General features: G+C 38.5%; 1 protein-coding gene across 10 annotated transcripts in view; it reads left to right on the top strand.

The window, feature by feature from the left end:
- Window positions 1–23,520, top strand: part of mark4b (MAP/microtubule affinity-regulating kinase 4b) — a 79,139-nt gene extending 55,619 nt beyond the window's left edge. The window contains exons 4-20 of one of the 10 annotated variants that reach the window (XM_065281128.2): window positions 4,238–4,286; window positions 4,392–4,457; window positions 8,371–8,441; window positions 8,630–8,686; window positions 8,808–9,044; window positions 9,504–9,623; window positions 9,730–9,829; window positions 10,196–10,305; window positions 10,384–10,567; window positions 11,214–11,425; window positions 11,944–12,047; window positions 16,677–16,952; window positions 17,634–17,716; window positions 20,613–20,657; window positions 20,752–20,793; window positions 20,940–20,979; window positions 22,337–23,520. In XM_065281128.2, coding sequence (XP_065137200.1) covers window positions 4,238–4,286; window positions 4,392–4,457; window positions 8,371–8,441; window positions 8,630–8,686; window positions 8,808–9,044; window positions 9,504–9,623; window positions 9,730–9,829; window positions 10,196–10,305; window positions 10,384–10,567; window positions 11,214–11,425; window positions 11,944–12,047; window positions 16,677–16,952; window positions 17,634–17,716; window positions 20,613–20,657; window positions 20,752–20,793; window positions 20,940–20,979; window positions 22,337–22,670 — 2,130 coding nt within the window. In that variant the 3' untranslated portion in view covers window positions 22,671–23,520. Of the gene's footprint in view, window positions 1–4,237; window positions 4,287–4,391; window positions 4,458–8,370; window positions 8,442–8,629; window positions 8,687–8,807; window positions 9,045–9,503; window positions 9,624–9,729; window positions 9,830–10,195; window positions 10,306–10,383; window positions 10,568–11,213; window positions 11,426–11,943; window positions 12,048–16,676; window positions 16,953–17,633; window positions 17,717–20,612; window positions 20,658–20,751; window positions 20,794–20,939; window positions 20,980–22,336 lie in introns of those variants that run through there. The other 9 variants (XM_065281129.2, XM_065281135.2, XM_065281138.2 and 6 more) reach the window with 9 other exon arrangements.
- Window positions 23,521–24,183: the final 663 nt, after the last annotated feature.

The raw sequence follows: 24,183 nt of genomic DNA, 5'->3' as shown, positions 1-24,183 counted from the left end.
CAGTACAGCGCATTTTCAATGCACTGTAATAAAAAGCCCAGTAAGAACAGTACAGCGCATTTTCAATGCACTGTAAAAAGGTCATTTGCACACGCTGTGGGTAGTAGTGTCTGGATTTACAGTAAATTATCTAAATTATTTACCGTATTTTATATTAATTTGTACTTGTTTGATTTGATTTTTTGGTCACATATAAGTTTGGGGACCAATTCTCACTATTAAATACAACTATTGCCTCAATAATATCTGATTATTAACAGTAGTTTTATAATTATATATATATATATATATATATATATATATATATATATATATATATATATATATATATATATATATATATATATATATAGTGGATATAGTGTTGTTGTTTTTTTGTTGCCAGAGAGCACCAGCATTTTTTATGATTATCACAAAAGTTAAATCCCTTTCAGAAAATGTTTTTCTTTAAATATATAAACGTACAATATATTAAATGAAAGAACAGACCATCTGCTTTCAAAGTCTCATCCTTCCTTCATTTGTTCTCATTTATCATCTCTCAAGTATGGGATGGCTTCTTTAAAAATACAAAATTTTGAGCAAAAAGTCGAGAAATCCATTTTTGTAATGGTCTTTTGATAGAGATCAGATTCAGAGCGATCGTCAAAACCATAGACTGTAAAAAAAGATGGACGACGCCTGTTTGCTCTCTTCCATTGGTGAAAAGTGAATCCGCCAGTGTCCCGATATGGCGCTGATATCTTGGGTCTTGAGTCTGCGCAATAGCAATTTCGGGACCAGTAGTGAGCAGGAAGGGAAGCCGCGAAGTCAAAACCCCGCCCTCGCTCTCGTAGAATGCGCATACCACACGATATCACAGCTGTCAATCATGACGTGACACCACAGTTTTATATCATTAAATAACTAACTAAACACAAACCTATTTTAAAAACAAACATTTGAATTTACATCAGCGTGATAAAAACTACAGTAAATGACAGAAACCAGCTTCGGAAAAAAGATAATTGAAGTGTTATTAATTTTTTTAGTTGGTCTGAAGTCCCATTGAATAACATGGGGAGGCGGGGTTTATGACCTATACTGGGACCAGTCACTGGGGGGCGATCGAGACGTTTTGGCTTCACTTTTCAGGGCTTGTGCGGCACGCTTGGTCAAAACATAACTGGAGTTAGAACTGTTTGCTCCAAGGGAATACTTCCCGGTTTTATAAGTTAGGTTAGAGGCCATCTGGTGGATAATAGCAGAAATACGAATTACCGGAAAAACTCTTCATTGGCATTGAAGCGTTTTCTCTTAAAACTCGTCCATAGCAGGGAAAGAGTTAAAGATCCTAATTTGTACCATTTAGGTACATAAATTTATCTTTGAGGTACTGAGCGGTACGTTTAAGGTAGTAGCTAACATGTACCTTTTATGTACAAAGGTGTACTTTTTAAAAGGGTACCCTCGCGACCGCTTTTGTACGTTTCTTCTGATAAAAGGAAGTTCATTAGTGACTAATAAACAGTCAATATATGTCATGGCATGGTAATAAGCAGCATTTTAGTAGCAATTAATAGTAGTAGTTATTTGTGAGAATTGGTCCCCAAACTAAAGTGTTACCTTTTTTTCTTGTTTTCTATCTAGTTTAACATAATTTCGGATTATTTTTTTCAGCTTTAATCATTTGGTTCATAGAAAATATTGAAAGTTAAAAAGGTCACATTTTATTCAAAAAATTTAACCTGCATTTCCAATATAGCAAATTTGTTAGGTTGTCAGTGCTTCCTCAATAACAGAAAGCGAATGAGAGATTTGATTTCCTTTCTCTGTGTATACAGTGTCTGTGCTGCTGGCTAAGAGTCTTATGCATTAGAGGGGTCATTATATAACCGGTCTGCCTCGATCAATTCAATTCAGATTTATGTGCATTCATGTTTGTGTGTGCCATCCCTACATGAGTTAAACAAACAGATTAGTGAGCTTAAACAGATGCCTACTGTTGCTGTGTCCCACCAGCAGAAGAATAACAGCGATCATAACACTCCGATCTTTCTGAAATGATTATTTTAGTGCTGCAGCACCTTAAAACTAGTCTTACTTGCTTTTAACACATCTTATCTCATTACCTTTGCTAAACAAGACCCATGTTTCCTAAAATACACATAATCTGTTATCTGGACTCTGTATGATGTAAATAAGAGGCAAACATGCTCCTTTACTGGTTTTGTCAGCTCGTATGATGCCAAAAGTAAACCGTACAGTATGTGTTTCAAAAATGAACAAGTCAGTATGTAGACGGTGTAAATCCAGGGAGAACATATTGTAAAATTTCTCACATGACAAACATAAAAATGGTGTGAGGGCGTCAGTCACACGCTACAGCATTTAGTCACACAAAAATGGCCTTGGAGTGGTAAAGAAATGTGGTTAATGATTCTGTTTTTAATCTGTTTTATACAGTATCATCCAGGAAAGTAAATGTAGCCTTGAGTCTCTATCAGATACTGTAGAGGAGTTTTGCGATGTGAGGTTTTCTCTCCCATAAAAAGAGAAGCTGTTCCAGCAAACCATTTTGCATCTAAAAGACAATCTGCGTCTAGACTAAAACAAGCCAAAATTTAGTCTGTCAATCAAAATTAAATAGATGTCTAATCATTGCCCAAAAATAAATAAAATAAAGTAAATGAAAGCAAACGCATAGTAATTACTGTTAACTTTGCTATATAATGGACAATCATACATGAATTCAAGTTTATTTTGGCGAGTGGTTACTCATAGCCTGACTATCAGGTCTATACAGTAGTTTACCTAGACGGTGAAATGACGGCTATTGCTTGCTGGGTGTACAGGCTCCTGACATGAGGACCAGTGGTGAATGGAAACTTACTGATGGGTCTCAATGTCTCTCTCTCTTTCTCACTCACTTTGCCTTTCTCCCAGGGTGACTGACTGTGTTTGGGAAGAATTAGCTGTAAATATGCTGACCGTGCAGTCTTTCAGTTTCTATTTATTATGTTTTTACTCTGTCCTTTGTGACTCTCTTGTTCTCTTTCTCATACACACACAGACTCGCACATACTTTTAGTCAATCTCTCCATTTTGATTGGTCTCTCTCTCTCTCTGTGCCCCTTTCCAATGCACCCTTTGTTATACAAGGTCCTTGTCGTTTACAAGATCTCCTTTTAAACAGCAGAATAACATTTCTCAGACATTGTCTCTTAACAATTAAGGCAGTTTAAAAATTAAGGAACATCACAAGATGATAAAAACAAGCATGACAATATCCCAATTTCCTGAATACGGGAAAACTCTGATGTTATAGAGAAAAGATGGTTCTATATAGCACAATTTGGTTCTGCTATATGGCTCTTAAAATGGTTCCTCTATGATTACAAGCCAGTGAACCACTTTTAGTGCTATTTAGCACCGTTTGTTTTTAGAGCGTGTTCCCTGGGTTTGAACCATTGACCTTTTGCGTTGGTTATGCATGCTGTACCACCGAGTTATTTTATTGATAGTTAGGTGGTTTGCACACCAAAGGTTTTAAACGCGGCTGATAACGCCAGAAGGACGCCGACAGTTTTCTTCAGCTGAGCGCTTTGGTTGCTGTAATACTTCTGTTTTGTTTATCAGTCGTTGTACGATGCGCCTGTTGTTTGTTGTGATGTTTATCCCGCCCCTCCTTCACTGTGATTGGACAACCGTGAGAGAACTGACATTGAAGAGCTGAGCTTTTCACTCAAAGTTGAATGTTTTTCAACTCTCGGTGCTCAGTGTGGAAAAACGTCAAGCGCTGGCTTTCAGCGAGGGAAAAAACGCCAGCTGCTAGCTTTTTTGAAAAACGCAATGCTTACATTGGAAACAATTTGAAACATCCGCCGGCGTAAAAGCTTTGGTGTGCACACCCCCTTAGTTTGCTGAATGATGTCACATACAGTATAATAGTGCTACATAGACCACAGTGGGTTTATTTCCTACAATTTTTGAAAGAAACATCATGTGTGCTTAAGTGTGACTACAGTTAACATGTCAGCAGCACAAATATACTTACTTTTGCTTTTTTACCTAGAAAAATTATTATATTGCTGCTTCAGTTTATATTAAAGTTTTCTGTTTAACTATCTTATTTCCAGGTTATAATAAAATATCAATTAAATATCACAAAACACATCTCAACACATTTAGCTCAGTCATTGCTTTATGTTTATAGCCAATTTTATTTTAAAAGTCACTTTTCTTGCTCCCTTTTCAGCTCTTTCGAGAGGTACGGATCATGAAGGGCCTCAACCACCCAAACATAGGTGAGTGTGTGATACTTTAACACAAGCTTCACAACAATTCAAGATCATTGTTGATATCAAATGTGAATTACTCATCTCAATCTTGGTCTTGTCTCGTTTCAACAGTTCAGCTCTTTGAAGTGATTGAGACCGAGAAAACACTCTACCTTATTATGGAGTACGCAAGTGGAGGTAAGATCCCCCTTTCTACACGCATACAATATATAAACTGCACCCATTTAATTGCTGTATGTACCCATGAGCTTTGCTAAATACGTGCATGAATAAGCACACATGTGTCTTTATAGTCGCTGGCACATAAGCACGCATGTGTGTGTCTTTTGCATCTATCAAAAGCTCTGAGCTGAACGCAGCTGCATGGACCCCCGTCTGTTATCTCTCTCCTTCTTTCTTTCTTTCTTTTATTTGTTGCATGTGCGTTCAGTGAATACAGACCGGCACAGCTCAGCAATTCAAGCAATTTTTAATAGACAGTTCAAACTTATTTAATCTTCAGCTCCGTCTCTGTTGAGACTCTCTGTCCTATTTGGGGCTGCTCTCGTAATGAATTACATTTCCACTCTTAATCTATCTGATAAGGCTGATTCATGTGCAGACGCACACACACACACACGCGCACACATGCATGTTCAGCAGTTGAGGACTTACATTGCACGTTGGCAATCTGCTCCATGCTTTACATCTCATTGGAAGCTTATTCATTATGTGTATACTTCTCCTCCTTTAATGAATCTAATTCTGTCGTCAGTGAACATGTAGTGGAGTGATAAATCTCGAGTATTAAGTAGGCAACTTCATTACTCAGGAAATCCCCAATTGATTGCACATATTTTATCTAAATGAGTGATACTATGGTCTCCATTAGCCATATTGTTTTAAGGATGTGATGGTTTCCTTTAAGACTTTTTTATGGTCTTCAGTATTTTTTTTGCTCATTTGCAAATAAGATAAAGAATGTCTTCATGCAGTACCAGATATAAACTTTAATCCATTATATTTGTGGTTCTTGGGTTATTATGAATGTCAGATGTTTAAAAAATAAACTCTCAGAAAAAAAATATAGAAAAGCTGTCATTAGGTCAATACCCAATAAAAAGTCCTAATATGTACCATTATGTATATAGGTATGTATACATTTATATGTACGTACTTTTCAGGTAGGCCTACTTATATGCACTCTATGTATACAGTAGGGGTGTAACAGTTCACACTGCTAACCGTTTGGTTTGTTACACGGTTTTATGGTCACCGTTTCGGTATGGTTTGGCGCTGGAAATGTTCAGGAAAAAAACAAATCAACACAACACTCTTTAAGGTAGTAACAAACTTATTTGGGCTTTATAATGGTGCTTTTTCATTGCATAGTACCCCACAGGTCAGGTCGTGTCAGCTCGCCTCACTTTGGCTTGGTTAGGTTTTCCATTAAGTTTAGTACCACTTCAGATTGAGAGGGATTATAGGTGTGTCTTATATATTCCCTGCCTTCTGCTGTGACATCAAACAAAAAGTGGGAGCGAGCATCATTGGAATGCGATGTTTCCCATACATTGATTTATTTGTAAATCCGCCACAAAATTAAAATTCACAAATAGATGTTTGCACATCGAGTTTATCACTACCTCTGTCTCGCATGATAGTTTCTGTACAAACACCCATGGCGTCAGTCGATGTGCTCCGCTAAGTTGCAAAAATGTTGTGCAAATGTGTGCGTCGCGAATATGACCCCACAAACTGCCAGGAAAACACTGGTATGGTGTTCCTGATTTTCAGCCTGTGGATGTTTTTCACCGCTAAATGGGAGTTTGGGAACGTACAACAAAGCACAGATGACAACAGGTTTGCTCGAGACAGTGCAAGCACGAAGGTAAAGCTAATCTTGCATTTAGCATTGATGCTGGTTGTGACGATTCTCTCAGATCAATCAGTGATCTTCAGTGTATTCATGTCACATTTTAGTATCAGCTCAGTTCACTTGGAACCCCAACCCAGGTGGTACTAAAAAAAGTATTGGGTACTACATACTCTACCCAGTGGAAAACCCCCCAAAAGTAATATGACCCGACCCAATCGTGGGGTGCTATAACACAGAGCCTTCCATTTATCATTCCAAAATGTACTCTGCTTTAACTTGAGTAACTTCTAGTATGTTGAAATGTCAGGTTCTGTGCGTCTGTCAGTTTGTTCTCAGTTTTGATGCGAGTTTCATCATAGATGTATAACTGCTGCTAAAGTACATAAGGCGAAGGGGTGCTGCCCAGTGTTTCACGAGTTTTAAACCACATCCTCTACAGATGTAATGCTTCACTGTTTTGACAAAATTTTGGGACTTTCACCGAACAATGTCTGCAGTTTTGATTTGAATTTCATTTGCGTGTGTGCAGCCACACAGTGAATTTATGATTGGGTTGTGAATTGCAGGCCTATCAAGTGATTGACATACAGCACAGTTGACTGGACAGCTCTATTCTACTGTAAAACACGTGAGACACAACGGCAATCTGTTTCTTCACTACTGTACGCGCAGTGGTTAGCGAAGCTTCGGCTGTTTTTGTTACTTCACCAAAACATTTATTATAGATGCGTTGATGAACCACGGTCTAAACACGTAACGATCCGATGGAGGTGGATTTTTAACGAGAACCGTTACACCCCTAGTACAAAGTAAAGATGCACTGCTATATCGTCCAATAATCGGTAACAGACGATAAATGCAATTTTTCACACTATCGACCAATATTTTAAATAGTCATGGCCGATATATCCTGTCAATCAAAAGAGAACAGGAAAATGCAATGAATTTGAGCTCTGTGCATTAGGCTTGTTGCGATAGTCGGTAACCTGTGATGCACGGTGCTTCAGCCTATCACCGGTTAGATCACTTGCCCACTGCGACACTGTCTTTCGCAGTTGTTTTGATATTTTCTTGCAATTAAATCATTTAGCTTTGTTAGAAAGGGCAAACACTAACAAATGAATGTGTTGGAGCATATATATATATATATATATATATATATATATATATATATATATATATGATGTTTAATATAAGCTAGATTTTTGTGGTTGTGTTTTTCATTAAAGGCGCTCTCAGTGAATCTGTGAGACGTCACTTCTTGTTTATGTTTGAACTGTTTTCAAACAAACGGAGCGTAGCTAACTCCTCCCCCTCCCTTCCGTGCTTTCATGAACGCACCCAACCCCTACCCCCAAATCCTTCTTGTCGTTTATTGGCTGGAACACTTTGTTTTGTTTCGTGGTGCTAGGTTTGGCCACTGTGTTTATATTGAAGTTTGAAGAGCCTGGGCTGTCTACAGAGATTGCGGTTTTTTACAGTTTGATCAGCGGACAGGCAGCAAGCAGATAGTGAGGAGATGTTTTCTGTATGTAACAAAAAATGTTTTATGGTCTAAATCACGTGAATTGGCTTAGAGCACCTTTAAGAATAATAATAAACCCATCATTCAAGCAGCGCTTTATGGAGGAGTAGCCGGTTACTCATTTTGGGACTTGCGGATTTCCGTCAGAATTACTTGCGCACACTGACTTAAGCACTAAATTAAATCAGCTGTTGCGCTCGCATTGCACGTGAATTCATACGCAATTTAACGCAGCCTACTGAAGCGCTGCATTTAAACAGTTGCGTCTAATTCAAAAGTGAAAGTGTTACTGGTATCACCGGGTTTGTCACGCGCTGATTAACCGGTGGGAAAATTCTGTCACTGCAACAACTCTACTGTGTATAGAAAATGTAAAGAAACACTACTATTTTAATGTTCAATATTTATGGTCATTATTTCATAGTCAAAATTTATTCAAAGCAAATTAATAAACCACCAAACCATCGTTACCGGCAGAAATCAGTCTGAATAATCAGCTATATAGATTTTATATATATATATATATATATATAGATTTTATTATGTGCATCTCTAGTACAAAGGTGTACTTTTTTTTTTTAAAGGGTACTACCCCAGTTACAGCTTTTGTACATTTATTTCTGAGAGTGTATAATTCCCAGTTTAATGTGCATGCAAGTCATTCTGTATAATAACACTGTTCATTTTTAATTGTTATTCTGTGATAGGTGAAGTATTTGACTACCTCGTATCCCATGGGAGAATGAAGGAAAAGGAGGCACGTTCTAAATTCCGGCAGGTAGGACACATTGTTTACAAGTCCCTTAAATAAATGTCTGAAGAGAAGAGCATAAGAGGAAACTATTATATTAAAGCATCCTGTTTCTAAAATATTCAAGACTAGATAAATCTTTTTAAACATGTTTTTGAGTTTTATGTGTCTTTTGTCAACTCGTAACAGATATTCTCTACATGTCAATGTTTCAGATCGTGTCTGCAGTTCATTACTGTCATCAAAAGAATATCGTTCACAGGGACTTAAAGGTTATTTTTCTTCTTTTATTCTGAATCATATACTGCTTTTTTATACTGCTGTTTTAAGCGTTATACTTTTTTACTTTTGCTCATTCCTGATCATATATATCCTGTATGCCACCTCTCTCAGGCGGAGAACCTCCTCCTTGATGCAGACTCCAACATCAAGATTGCAGACTTTGGCTTTAGTAATGAATTTACGCTGGGCAGTAAGCTGGACACGTTCTGTGGCAGTCCGCCCTACGCCGCTCCCGAGCTTTTTCAAGGGAAGAAGTATGATGGGCCAGAAGTAGACATCTGGAGTCTGGGGGTTATTCTTTACACGCTGGTCAGCGGATCCCTTCCCTTTGATGGACAAAACCTCAAGGTTAATTTCTTCTCAAAGTACACCAGTGTTTTGGCATTTGGTAGATGCTAGGAAATTTAGGATGACACCAATGTGGACATGACATTTCCTATGTAAGGTAAATACAGCCCAGACTACAAAGTGCTTTGCAGTGAGCATGAAACATGCAAAATTCATAAAACTAATCACATTTAGGTTTAAGCGCATTTTTTGTTTACTCTTTTTTTGTTGCATCTCCACCTGATGTAAAGTCTGGGGCTTAATGCAAAACTAATTAACTGTTATTAAGAGCTCCTGTGCGTAATTTTAAAGTGGCTTATGGCAACATATTAAATAATGTATAAATGAGACACCTCACATGCAACAACTTGTCTCATAAAAGGCTTTTCTGTAGGTCAAATGTGCCGTGGGGGTAAACAAGTGTGTGACTGGTTAATAATCACATGAGGTGTTAAACAGAAGTCTGTGTTATTCCCTCAGGAACTGCGTGAGCGCGTGTTACGGGGGAAATACCGTGTACCGTTTTACATGTCTACCGACTGTGAAGGCATCCTGCGCAAGTTTCTCGTGCTCAACCCCACCAAGCGCTGCACCCTGGAGGTGAGGAGGAACTGCGCCTTGCAGTCAACAGCCTTGCCCGTTAAGTCTTATTGGGTTTGATTGGCATCAGCATTTGCTCTTCAACTCTGACTTCTTCTCTTTTTAGCAAATCATGAAAGATAAATGGTTAAACGTTGGGTACGACGGGGATGAGCTGAAGCCACATCTGGAGCCTGTGGAGGGCTATAATGATTCCAGCCGTATAGGTGAGAGATGCTAAAGACCTTTGCCATAACATGACCTTAACATGACTGTTCTTGAAACTTTAGTCTGACGTTGTCTACTTGCAACATCAGTTGTGATGTGTTAATTTCCATCTTTATTTCCATCTTATAAAATAGTTATTGGGAGTTGGCTGTTGTTACAAACTTATAGTGAAATTAAATTTAAAAGAACAGGAGTGTCATATTTACATCCAAATGGTAATAAGCTTTATAAAAGGTTTATAAGCTACTTGGATATCTGGTTTGGTCATGTTTGCTAAAGTACTGTTTATGTGCCTGTAACTTGCGTCAAGCTAAAAAGTAGGTGAGTAATAGTCAAACCACTGCTGTCTCCCTCTGTCCATACAGATGTAATGGTAGGAATGGGTTACACCCGTGATGAGATAAAAGACGCACTCACTACGCAAAAGTACAACGAGATATTCGCCACGTACCTGCTGCTAGGCCGCAAGAACGAGGTGAGAAAGGAACACCACTGATCTGAGACCTGATTGTTGTCTTGCTGATATGTATATAACATCTGATTTCCTGTGCAGGATGGTATGGAGTCTCGGTCAAGCAGCAGTCTCTCTCTAGCACGGGTTCGACCCGGCACCATCACAAACGGCACCAGCAAACACTCGTCCACCTCCTCGTCCAGCTCCACCTCTGCCTCCACACACGCTAAACCCCAACGCAGTGCTTCTACCTACCACCGGCAGAGGAGGCACAGTGACTTTTGTAAGTACATAAATAGACAGAAGCGGTCACTGGGGGGGTACCCTTTCAAAGAGTACCTAATTGATGCATATTAGTACCTCAAAGGTACATATTGGTACCTAAATGGTAAAAATTAGGGCCTTTTTAAAGGGTAGCATACCGTTGTGACCACTTCTGTACCTTTCTCTGACGATGCATGAATAATTTTATATATATATATATATATATATATATATATATATATATATATATATATATATATATGTATGTATGTATGTATGTATGTATATTTAATTATTTATTTATTTATTTATTATTAAAGTCCCTATAAAGTCAGATATTAAATGTGTTCTGAGTTTGTCACACCACAGAAAAATTTGTTATTAACCACCCAACCAAATTTGAATGCGGGAAAGCTGACGTCTTTCTCAACTTTCAAATACAGCTACAACCTGAATGGATGCTTGTAGTTGTGTTAGGGGCGGGGCCATGCGCCGTGGCTCAAGTGCATCATTGAGCCACCGTTTTAGCCCCGCCCAAATAATCCTACCTTTACATAGACTTTAATCATTTATATTCATTTAAAAAATGTGAAGTTGACCTCATTTCTGTTCCGAAATGAACTTTGTTTTTGGTACCTAACATAAAGACCTTTTCACTTTGTCAGGTGGGCCATCAGTGCCAGTAGCCCACCCCAAGCGCAGCCCCACCACTGCAGGGGAAGGGGATCTGAAGGAGGAGCGTCTGCCCTCACGTAAGACCAGCGGCAGTGTGGTGGGCAGTCGTAGTATCCCTCCGTCCAGTCCTATGGTCAGTGCTGCTAATAACCCCAACAAGGCAGAGATCCCAGACCGCCGCAAAGATGTCAATGTAACGACGGTAAAAACACACAGAAAAGAAACATCTTCATCTTGTTATAAGTAAATTATTATGTGAATTGACAATATAGTATATGAAAACATAAATCACCCTAAAGAAAGTTCAAGTGCCATACATTAAAACTTTCTCTACATTAAATACATGAATGACAACAACTTTCCCTCGGGATATAATGTACCCTGTTTTGATTGGTATAAATCGGGATTCAATCGCAGGGTCATTAGTGACTGCACAAAAGTTTTTCCTTTTAAAGTTTCATGAGATAAAATGCACTGCCAAGAACTGAAGAAGCATTTACATTTGATACAAGAATAAATACACTGAAAAAATAAAGGCTGAATTTACCTAAAAATATACTGCATCCACTTTTTTAAGTAAATCCAGCGTATAATTTTTTACAGTGTTTGTTTTAGAAATTTTTGTGCATATGTATTTTTTAGGGGACACATGTGTAAGAAAACACAGGCACTGTGGCAAGCAATAAATATGTGTTCAAATCTTTTTGTATATTTCTACAGAACAACATCCCTTCTAGTGCCATGACCCGTAGAAACACATATGTATGTACAGACCGCACCAGCACCGACAGACACAACTTACTGCAAAACGGGAAGGAAAACAGGTAAAGTGTGCCTATATCTCTGAGTATGTCTTTGTGTTTAATATTTATTACAATTCATATTATAGTTTTATTATTTATTAGTAAATTAGGTATATGTGGATGTTTCTTTAACTGCAGTGTCTTTCTTGTACCTGGGATAATTTCTGTTTTACCCAACAGATTAATATACAAAAAATGCTGGGATTATTTTCAACCCAGCGTTGGGTCAAAACGGGACGACCCCAGCCCCTTGGGATGTAATTTAACCAATGCTGGGTTGTTTCAACCCAAATGCTGGGTTGTTTTAACCCATTGTTGGGTCAAATCATTTTCTGGGTTAATTTAACCCAATGTCTGTGCTAGTCCCATTTTGACCCAATGCTGAGTTGACATAAGAGTGTACTAATAGTTTTTATCTAAAGTAAACTTGATTACCAGGGAGCGAGACAACAATGTTCAATAGTGTCAATGAAGCACATGCTAGTGATGAAATCTAAGACATTTGATGTGAGTAATTTCCAGTGAAATGTAGTCAAATTGTGCAAAAAGTGTACAAATATAATACAAAGAATACTATCTGAGTTAAAGGATTACTCCACTTTCTTAAAAAAAAATCCAGATAATTTACTCATGCGTCATGCTGTCATAAGGTCATGCATGAAGACTATGAAACTACCGCCCCAAATGAAGAGAAGAGGACCGTTCTGTGGTTGTTGTATGTGGAATGATATTAATTAATGTCCTTGTGTTAGTTTATCATGTAAAATGGTCTGCAAATGTGCGTTTCACTTATGTAACGTGTGACCTTTTGACGGCATGACGCATTACGTGAGGTTGCGCTGGCACGTCACTCGGATAGTGCAAGACGAGAAGTTGTGGTTAAAAGTACATATTCTTTTATTTTTCTTGCCGAAAATGACAATCGTTTTGCTAGATAAGACCCTTATGCCTCGTTTGGGATCATTTAGAGAACTTTGAAGTTGAAACTGCAATTTTAAACTGCATTGAAACTTTAAACTGTTGGGGTCCAATAAAGTCTTTTATATGGAAAAACATCCTGGAATGTTTTCCTTCATTTTTTCTGACTGAACTAAGGAAGACTTCAACATTTTGGATCACATGGGGGTGAGTAAATTATAGTGATTTTTTATAAAGAAAGTGGAGTAATCCTTTAACTTTCGCAGATGGCTATCAAAAACTGTGATGGAAATGACATTGGTGTGGCAATGTTTTTGACGTGTCAGAATAATAACCAAATTTTTCAATGATAACCTGTTCACCATTGTTAGTTTATTTAATAACTAGTTAAACTGCCTTAAGAAGTGTTTTCTAAAAGTTCACCGGACCAGAAACAGCAGTTCTGTACACGCTGAAGAGATTTTCATCGACAAGGATTTGCTCTGTAATGTTTCAGCTGTGGCAGATGGTGTCTGCTTCTCTGTCCTTTTATCATCCTCTTCTCCATCAGTCTGTTTCCCAGGCTGCACATCTCTCTCTCTCTCTCTCTCTCTCTCTCTCTCTCTCTCTCTCTCTCTCTCTCTCTCTCTCTCTCTCTCTCTCTCTCTCTCTCTCTCTCTCTCTCTCTCTCTCTCTCTCTCGCTCTCTCTCTCGCTGTCATGTGACTGAGAGAGAGAGAGAGAGAGAGAGAGGAACATGCACATGGATTGTCTGGGTCACAAGCCTGTTTGCCCTGAGCCCATCCAGTACAGTAGACACGTGTCCATACACTTAACATTATCATCACTGTGATGTGATAGATACATTTGCGCGCATGACACATTAAAACACGTGTAGTGTACTGTACACACCCATGCGGTTCCACTCCCTTTAATTAATTTACCTAGAGGGATGTTTATTACACAGAGGTTGCTTTTTCATAGCTCTGGAGGTGGAGTATTTATTTAGGAATCAAGCCTATTTAAAATGTTTTTTATAGTTTTACACAAAAATAAAAATAGACACAAATGAGTTGCGGCGTTGTTTTAAAGCAGCTGGTGCTGTCACTTAATCTGAAAGCATAAGCAAGATAACTTGGATGTATTCTTGGAAGAAATGTTAAGCTTAAATTTCAAAACTGGGACTTGATTGCTGACTTGGGTCACAGAGAAGATTTATAATCTCACAGACAATCGTATAATATACATAAAAAGTACTAATATACATCTTTATGAAACATTTTATGCACATTCTTGTTTAAACGCATGATTACAAACCTTACTACAGATTTTTTTTGTATTGCTAATGTACAATTGGTTTTCACAGGTAGAGTCATATTTGTGATGCTATTAATGTCTGCATTGCAGTGTAGTCACCCAGGTGGAACCTTGTTACAGGGAATCCTAAGTGTACTGTTTGTGTGTGGTGCGTGCGTGCGTGCGTGTGTGTGTGTGTGTACCTGGTAATTATCACGTTGGTGGGAGTCCACAAAGATAGGAATACCAGTATTTTTGTGACCTTGTGGGGACATTTTGAGGTCCCCATGAGGAAACAAGCTTATAAATCAAACAAAATGATGTTTCTGGAAAATGTGAAGTAGCAGAAAGGTTTCTGTGATGGTTGGGGTTAGGGAATGGGGTAGGTAAGGGGAATAGAATATACAGTTTGTATGGTATAAAATGCATTACGTCTATGAAATGTCCCCACAAAACATGGAAACCAGAATGTGTGTGTGAGTGTGCATGCGTGTGTGTATTTAAGCTCCATGAGAGCAGAGTTATTTAGAGCGTTAAGTAAAGTGGCTTCAGGCCAGACTGAGGCAGCATGTGAGATCTGTTAGATTAGAGCCAGAACTGAGTGAAATGGAGAGGACAGAGGCTTTTGGATGCCAAGAGCTGAGACATGCTAAACGGATATGACACCGGGTTGGAAATGCAAGCGTCACTTTTACGTTTGCTCTTACATATTTATTGAAATTTAAACAGAACTTTAAATGAATGTATTCATCTTTGATGGTGACATCACATAAATAAATCTGGTATTACTTTGCAAAGTAAGTGAAAGCGAAAGGGAAGTAAAAGTGACATGTTTGTCAAGTATGGAATGCATACTTGAAATGTGACCTCTGCATTTAACCCATCCCAGTGAGTAATGAACACACAAACTGCAAGTCTTGAACATAAACACAGACGGAGAAGTGGGCAGCTATTTCTACAGCGCAGTTACAAAAATCCAGTGGTCCGTGTACAGCGGGCGCTTTTTATTCTGATGATGAAAATTGTGTCACGCGCACTGTACGCGGACCCTCGTCGTGTAAGCATAAAAATGGGACTGTACTTCGAGCTTAAAGGCTGAAGTACTGTCCAACTTTTACCCATATGCAAGGGTCCATGTACAGTGCACGTGACGCAGTTTTTGTTTTTAGTAGGGTGGCTTTTTGAAACCCACCCTACATTGTACATGTTGGTCACATGTGTGCCTGGAGGTAAATTGCATTTTTTGCAATGCATATGCGTCGAACGTCTGTATACACGTAGGAGTCAAATAAACTATACTTTGCAAGGCGTACACGTAAAAAACAGACTATACTCCGGGCTTAAGGTGCCTTGCTCAACCTCAGTTGCACCTCGTGTCAGCCATAAGACACGAACCACAACCTTTGGGTTGCAAGCTCGACTCCCTAACCACTAGTCTTCGATTGTCCCTATAACCCGACCTTGATTTTTTCCTGGCAGACAATAAATTGGGGGACAAAGTACCATCATTTTATTTTAAAGGACTTATTCAGGGACTTATTATAAAAAGTTTGGGATGGGATCTTTTAATTAGTAAGCAACCACCAACACTTTAGCAATCACATAGCAACACCCTGGCAACCAAACAAACCAGTGATTAACCACCTGGAAACCATCCAGAACAAATTAGCAAATATCCCGAACATCAGACGACTCCTGGCCAGATCCGCACCCAAACTGCTGACTTCGACGCAGATTCAGTGCGGATCCGATCCGGAGTAATCTGCTGTCTGATTGCATAGCAACACATAAAAAATTACTTGGAAGTCTTTTGCTAGGGAAGGCACTATTTTCCCAAATAAATCTAGTTTCACTTTCACTTTAGACATTGCCCCAGGTTTGGGAACAAGATTAATGCATGCAAAACACATCTTGTGATGTGATTTCTTTCTTTAATTTCCTGCAAGCCTCCTCCTCAGCCATTCAGATGTGCAGTTGTGTGCAAGCGTTTTTAGGGCTTAGTTTTAATTTGGCTTAAGTGGCTGTTTCTCAGATGAAATCAGAACACAAGAGTTCATGCCACAGTGACTCAGCATCCTGCCCATCATTTACACTCAGCTAAACCCAGCCACAGCTGTCTCTCCATTTACTGAGATCTAAACTATCATGAGTTGTCACTTTCTTTTTAGCCTTTCCTGAATATATTAAATTATCCTAAAAAATGAGTGTTTGTCTGTACAAAAGTGGCTAAGGGTGTTCTGGATGATGGTTGCCTATTAGCCCAAATCAAAAGATTCCCGTTCCAAGTTTCTCTGAAATTCATGTCTATTGGATTGTTATTAGGATTGCTTAGAAGAGTTTTGTCACCTCTCGTACATCAACAGTTTATATGCTTTCCTTTCCTTAGAAACAGTTTGTTTCCTGATGAACAGAGTTTATGCTACATTTAATTCCAATTCTTGTTTTTATTTCACCTCAGCTCCTTGTCACATCGAATACCTCCAGCCTCCCCATCCACCCACAGTATCTCTGGAGCCGGGGCGTCTAGCTCTGTATCTTCTGAGCGCTCTCGCCTGACGAGGGGCACAACCATTCGTAGCACCTTTCACGGAGGTCAGCTACGGGACCATCGGGCCTCCAGCCACGCACCGCCGACCTCACCCACCCTGTCCCACGAAGCCAGCCCTCTGCCACATTCACGCAGCCGGGCGACCACCAACTTGTTCTCCAAGCTGACCTCCAAACTCACACGCAGGTAAGAGGAGAAAGAGATGGTGCTTTGTAACTGTGTGAGAGATTATAGAAAACAAATCTCTTCCACGTCATTGGTTCATTCTTTATATCCTGCCTCCATTTGTTAAGAATATTTAGCCATGTGAAATCAAAATGAAACCGACTCTAGAAGCCATCTTTCATTTGGTTAGGTGCCCATTGTCCTGTGGAGGTAATGGAGTTAGATATACGTTTGGAGTCGGTAATTGAATAGAGATGTTCAGCAGTGTGTAGTAACGCTGATGGGGCTTTTTGCTCTTCGGTGAAATAGTTTATGTGCCCTTCTGGGCTGAAAGCCAAAAATAAATACTTTCCAGAGATGTACAGCAGAGCTACTCTTTATTAGATTAAACCCAACACTTCCATCTTTTAAGATTCATCACCTGTCCAGGGTGACGTCCAATAGGTTAAGTCCTTACTCTGCATATGTACCATGCCTCAAGCCTCCTTTGTTTTTAACCAACAGCTTTAAACTCCCACTCCTCTCGTTTTCCTCTGTATTATGGTCTTGGGTGCTCTTGTGTTTCTGTTTTATTTGTTTTTTGCCTTTTTCCTTGCCAATCAGCTACAGTCTTATTTTTTTCTGAATCTTCCTGTCCCTTCTCTTTTCTTGCTACCACACTGTTCTTCTATCTCTCTATATTCTTCCCCCATCAACTCTTAGGGTCAATCTTGACCCGTCTAAGCGCCAGAGCTCAAACAAGTCCGTCTCGGGCTGCACTCTGCCACAGGGATCAAAAACAGTTAGTAAGTTTTCTTACTGTTTGTGGCCTGTTTCCCATCTGTCAATACTGGGCATGTGCTGGTTTCAAATCCTTATAAAGCCTTTATCACAGTGGTTTTAATGCCTTTTTCACATTGCAAAATTTTACTTCTTTAGTTTTTTAGATTTGCTTTAGTTCAATGCATTTTTAATAAATATTTTTAAAAAAATCAAAGGGTCTCTACATAATTCTTTTGTTTTTTTGGAAATTTAATTTAATGCACAATATCAAATGAATTAAACTAAACTTGAAACCTCTTGTTTCTCTCCCTATGTCCAATATAACCTACCATGCATGTTAATTTCCATGGTATATTGAATTACAGAATACCAGCACATGTCCAGTCAGTCTGCCATTTGTCAAATCACTCACTGTCTCACCTCAGCTTCTTTGGTACGCTTGTTGGCACCGGGTGTCAGAGTATCCCTTGAGCCTGTTACCTAAAAACCTGTACTAAATAAAAAAGGGAAAGTTCACCCAGAAATTTTAATTTGGTTATCATTTACGCACCTTCATGTCATTCCAAACCTTTTCAAGCCCTTTTCCAATTCTATTCAAATGTATTTATATAACGCTTTTTTACAATATTTAATGTTCAATTTATTTATAGACCACATATTAATACAACAGTAGTTGACAACATGTTGTCCTAGAAAAAATACACAATAACAGTAAAATCAGGTCGAAGTGCTGCAAACTAAGTGCTTTTCTGCCCTGCATTTTTTATCCGCGTAAAAAATTTGCCACATTTTATTTTGTGCCACCATATTACTCGTGTAACTACTCATGTAACAGTCTTTAAATGGGGAAAGCATGGAAGTGTTTAGTGGCTTTTAAATACATCACTGTTTGGATCCTAAGGAATGAATGAGGCTAGGTTAAATGCTAACACATTCACAACTCGCTGTACAAAGATTAAATATACACGTTCAAAAAAGATAGGTATGTATTTGTTAGTCTAAGTTGAGGTAAGAACATAGTAAAATATAAAAAAACGTTGGTGTTTTCCTTTAAATTAGGGCAACTCAATGCATTTTAGTCTGGACTAGGATAAACCCTGTCTGGGAATCCGCCACAACAAGTATCAGGTTAAACCAAACATGCATTTTTCAGATTCCCTAAAGTTAATATTGTTCATGGCATAGCTCATGGCTTGGACCACGTTTATTGTACTTTCTTTGCTTTTTTGAAACTCAGCAGCCCTATTGTATTATTGAAAGAGCACTGGTCATTTTTGTTCATGAACAGGGTTCCCACGGGTCCTTCTTCCTTAAAAGTTTGTGAATCTGGGGGGAATTCAAGGCCTTGGGAAGTTTTAAAAAATATACATGTATAGATACAGGTGATTGAAAGTGCTTGAATCTATTTTATGCAAAAGGTTTTCTGGAAAACAAAATCTATATTATTCCCTGTGTAGTGTAGGATAATATCAAGAAAAAAATTTCTAGACTTTTTAAGCACACATGCTAAACTGTTCGCTTTTAATGCTTATATCTTCTTTATGCAAATGTTGATTCATACCAAAATGCTTTTTGCACAGTATCTTAAAAGGTAACACAATGTAATTTTGCTCTCACTTGAAATGTGTCCCCACATTTAGTCCTTTAATTTAAGGTATTGGACCTGGAAAGTCCTTGAAAGGTCCTTGAATTTGAAGTTAACTAAGGTGTGGGAACCCTGTATGAAGCACATAAAGTCAAAAAGGTGTTGAATGACATGAGGGTGAAAAAATGGTCAACAGGCTTTAAAAATTCAGAACTAAATGTTGGTGTTATCTTTTAATATTATATCCAATGTCTTTGTTGTTTGTTCTCAAGGGACTTTATACACCAGAGCATCTGCATCACTTCTCTGACTCACTCACAGGAATGGCACTTAGCTTGGCCTAAGGCATAAGATGATATAAAGAGTTTACTGTACCTAATAACCTAAAACTCTGTACTTCATTTACAAAAGAAATAGTCTCCCTGCATAGGAATGATTGAAATCAATTCGAACCGAAGCTAAATTTGAAGAAAGCAGAGCATGGGCTTCCACTGTCCACTTTTAATCCAGATTAGTTATGAAACCTGCATTTTATCCTTTTGTGGCAAGTCTCACTTACTGTTGGCCAAGCTCATTTGCCTCCCTTGCCTGCCATATGTGATTTCTCTCCAGATATTGTTTACTTAAACCCAACAGGGAGCCTCCATTTTCACTCTAATGTTTGAGGAGGGGCTATGTACTGTCTCTTTAAGAGGGAATCCATTTGCTTCCTCATTTGCTACATCATGTCAATGGAAAGTTTCACAATCACAGCCTTGAACTGCAGCGCCCTCATGTGGAAATATGTGAACTGGCAGAATAGTGGCTTGTTTCATTTGCACTTCTAACATCTAATACTTCTCACATAGAAAACTAGATTAATAAACTCAGAAATAAGACATATTAGTAACTGGTTTAGTGAGATGTTAAGTGTTATATAGGATATATTTGTGAACTCCCTACTGAAAAAAAAACCCGCTAAAACGAGTTGCTAGTTTCGCTGGTGTAGCAAGCTGGTTTTTGTTACTTTTTTAAGCTTTGCCAGGATGGTAGGACCAGCTAAAACCAGCTACCAGCTTATGCTGGTCTTAGTTGGATTTTTTAGGTATGAAATAACAAAAAACTACCATGTGACTAACACAAAATTAGTCCTCGGAAAACTTACAGTTGTGCTGTTTATTACATTCATTGCATTTCTTTTGTTGTCAGTGGTGATTTTTGTGGATTTCTAAAGGTGACATCAGTGTTGTTTGATCTTGTGATTGGTTGTTTGACTGGGGGGCGGGATAAACAGTGCTACTTTCCACTCTATTGGCTGATTGATTTCTAACATAAACATTTGTCTTCTTCTTGAGGGTCACAGACGAACCTGAGAGAGTCTGCAGATCTCCGGTCACAAGGTGAGAGTTATTTTTTTTATACATATTTTAGCGTTATTGAGAAAGTCACACAATCTGTCCGTGCCGCAATTGTGGACCGTTTTCTTCATTTCAGAAAACAAGCAAACAACTCAAACAGAAGGCAAACTGAAAATAGGTAGATAATAAAACAACAGTTCTAGAATAAACATCATCTTAATAAACACCTAATAAATGTTCAGTAAAAAAATATATTTTGCAAATCTTTCCATACGTACTACTTTAACTAAAGACTCTTTGATTGTCTCTGTTACTTCTCCTAAGCTACAGACACAACTACAAAAAATCAAACTAAAAACAACAGGTAATTTCTAGCATGTGCTATGTACCATGGCAGATCAGACTGATCCGAATGTGACTGAATCGTGTCCATTTTATAGATAACAGTGTGTGTATACTGTGCATTAAAACTAGCTTAGATCTATGTAGAAGTTATATAGATCTCTGTATTTGTCTTTACCTTTTCTATTAAACACTGTATATTACCTATTGGCAGTTGTTGGATATTGCATAAATCATTTGGAAAGTCACAGTCATATATCAGTTTGTTTAAACATGGATGTTTGAATGACATGCTGCGTGCTTTTGTTGATTTTCCATGCTCGGTTGATCTGGACACGTTATTAAGATGAAATTTAACCTTAAATGTACAAAAACCATATATACGGCATATGTTATGCATGCATGACAGGTGATGTACGGCTGCACAGGAATCTGAGATGTTTCAGTTCTAGCATACATAAAACTACTCTGCTTGATTACTATTTTATTCTTTTATTTTTTGAGTATGAATGCTGTATGTTTTAATCATCAAATATCATTTTTCAGCATTAACAATTGAGTGCATTGAAATTTGTAAGAGTTTTTTTATTTATAGGCCTCAAAAAACTTTCTTCAGGTTTCATGACTTACAGCTGAATTAAGTAATGTTCAGTTTAACTGCTTGTTGTAAACATGATTTTATTATCCTGAGGAACTCCAGTGTTTGCTGCAAGGTAACGGTATTAGCGGTTGACCTTTTCTACCCTGAAGATCATTTTATGACAATAAATGTCTTGACAGAAGAATATTTTAAATGTTTTATAAACCAGATCTGGTCCAGTAGGGACACTGCCCTCTAGAGTTTAGTTTTAACCCTTATCAAACTACTTGTGTGTTTCAAGTAATCCTGAAGATCAGATTTTTCAGGTCTGTTTGATAAGGGTTGGAGCTAAACCCTGCAGGACAGTGACCTTACTGGATTTAAAGTTAAAAAGCCCAAATATATGCGACCCGGTCTGTGAATCCGGGCTAAGTCTCAATCAAATTATTAGATTATGAGTATCAAAGTTTGATTTAACTTTATTTCAATATTTGAAATGGTCTTAGTCAATATATCAAGTTAATATTTTCACAGAACATTCTTTACAAATCATAAAAAATGACTTTACAGGCACAGTCACATATTTTGTATTTCATATAAAGCAGTTTTTTAAAAGTAAATGATCGTATTTAAATGACATTAGAAGTACGTTGAAATCAGATGAATTTACAGTTTAATGTGTTTGCTTAAACACATTTCTAATATATTTCTCTCTTGTCCCCATCTCACACCCCCCATCCACACATGGCCACCCACTTTCCATTTCACCTCCCCCTGCCTTCTCCTCATCTCTTCACAGTCGCTATCTATCTGGGTATCAAAAAGCGTCAGAGCCCCGGACCCCCCGATCCGGCTGGGATGTGAAGGTACGGAGCCCCAGGGACCCGGCCGAGGTGGTGCTGGCTCTCCGGGAGGCAGCTCAGGGGTGCGGCTGCCAGGTTCACCAGGCCGGGCCCTTCCTCCTGTCCTGCACCCACGGAGCCGCTGGTTCCCGCGTTGCCTTTGAAGCTGAGGTGTGCCAGCTGCCCAACGGCCCCGCCGAGACCAGCGGGGTTCGATTTAAGCGCCTATGGGGGGCACCGCTTGCCTTTCGGGACATCGCCACCAAAGTGTCCAAAGAACTTGAACTCTGATGGAAAGAGGGGGTGGAGGGCACAGACAGAATGAACATGGGACAGAAAGTTGGAATGAGCTTTAAAGGAACTAGCCCCGCCCCCTCTACACCTATAAAGACTGGGACGAACACAGACACACAGGCATTAAGTGCTGGCCACCTGCTCACACAAAAACCCTACTGAGGGAACTCTCCAACCAGGTCTTTTACCATTGAATTTACCTGGTGTCTTAGCCATGTTGTTTTTTTTTAACTCCAGGCATTTGTTCATTGTCATTCCTATTCAACTGCTGCTATTTAACTCATTTTTAATGTGTAACCTTCTGCACCTGCAAGAAGAGTATGCTTCATCTTTTTTTTATCCTTGTTTAAATAACCACATTCACACAACATGCAAAGAGTTGAAAGTGATAGCAATTTCTCCTGACAGGTTTATATGATCTGTATTTATCGGTTATTTAAGCTAACTTGCCAGTGATGCCGAATGATTTGGTGATGTTTGCTTTTCTGAGCCTCTTATTTTAGTCCTTGAGTTGCCTGCATCTCGGCAGGCCCATATTACATGGTCGAACCGTAGCACTTTAGGTCTGAGTGAGCGATATCACCTGTTTTAAAGCAGTTCTCCCTTCAAATGGTGCAATTTACCTGTTGAGCCAAGTCACAACGCTCTTTGTTTTGCTCTCGTATGTGTTTGGCTGATAGAAACCTCTGTAATTTTGCCAGAAGTGCACTCTGCTGACCGGCCGCAAACAGACTGTTGACTTTATCTCCGTTTGGACGTAGTGACTCTTCATCTTCAAGATTGTAAAATGTCTGAGCTGTGCAATCTGAAAAAAGCAAGAATGATAAATACATTTGTCTGAAATCCAGCAATGTGTTTGCCTTGTTCATTGTAGGCTGGCGTGACAAAGCAGTTTTTGAAGCTAATGCATTTTAATTTGTGTATTCAGTAAAAAATGAAAAGATGCCTACAGGAAATAAATATTGTGATGTATTAAATGAAAGAAGATATGAAGAGTTTGGTTTCAAAACCAGATAACTCTGTTTTTTTTATTGTCAAAACATGTTTATTATTATGTTACCATATTTTTATTGTGCTACTTGTGTGCTGTATTTTTTTTTAGTTATGAAGACAGCAGTTTGATTGATATTAATTTGAATGCACCATCAAAAAAAACTGAGATGTTTGAAACGCATCTCGTTAAGGAAACACACTCTTCATATTTGATCATAAAATAATAGCAAACGATTTCCAAAAGCAAATACATCATGACGCATTTATTAAGTGTTTTAGATATCCACAGGAGGGTAAGTGCGTGTTTTAAGTAATGGGTGATTTTATAAATTTTACACTTTCAATTTTCTCCATATATTTTCATTAAAGCTAAACTAAAATTAGATAAAAATCTATTAACAACGGCATCTTGGACGGTCACTATGGCAACGAACGCTCACCACGCTAAACTCTCGTGAGTCCATAATCGCGCCTTTACCGGAAGCTAGTATTATAGTTTATAAAGTGGAAAATATGG

The sequence above is a fragment of the Paramisgurnus dabryanus genome, chromosome 8, assembly GCF_030506205.2.
Source record: "Paramisgurnus dabryanus chromosome 8, PD_genome_1.1, whole genome shotgun sequence".
Taxonomy (NCBI): Eukaryota; Metazoa; Chordata; class Actinopteri; order Cypriniformes; family Cobitidae; genus Paramisgurnus; species Paramisgurnus dabryanus.
The sequence above is the reverse complement of the archived record's forward strand: the minus strand, read 5'-3'. Positions and strand labels throughout refer to the sequence as shown.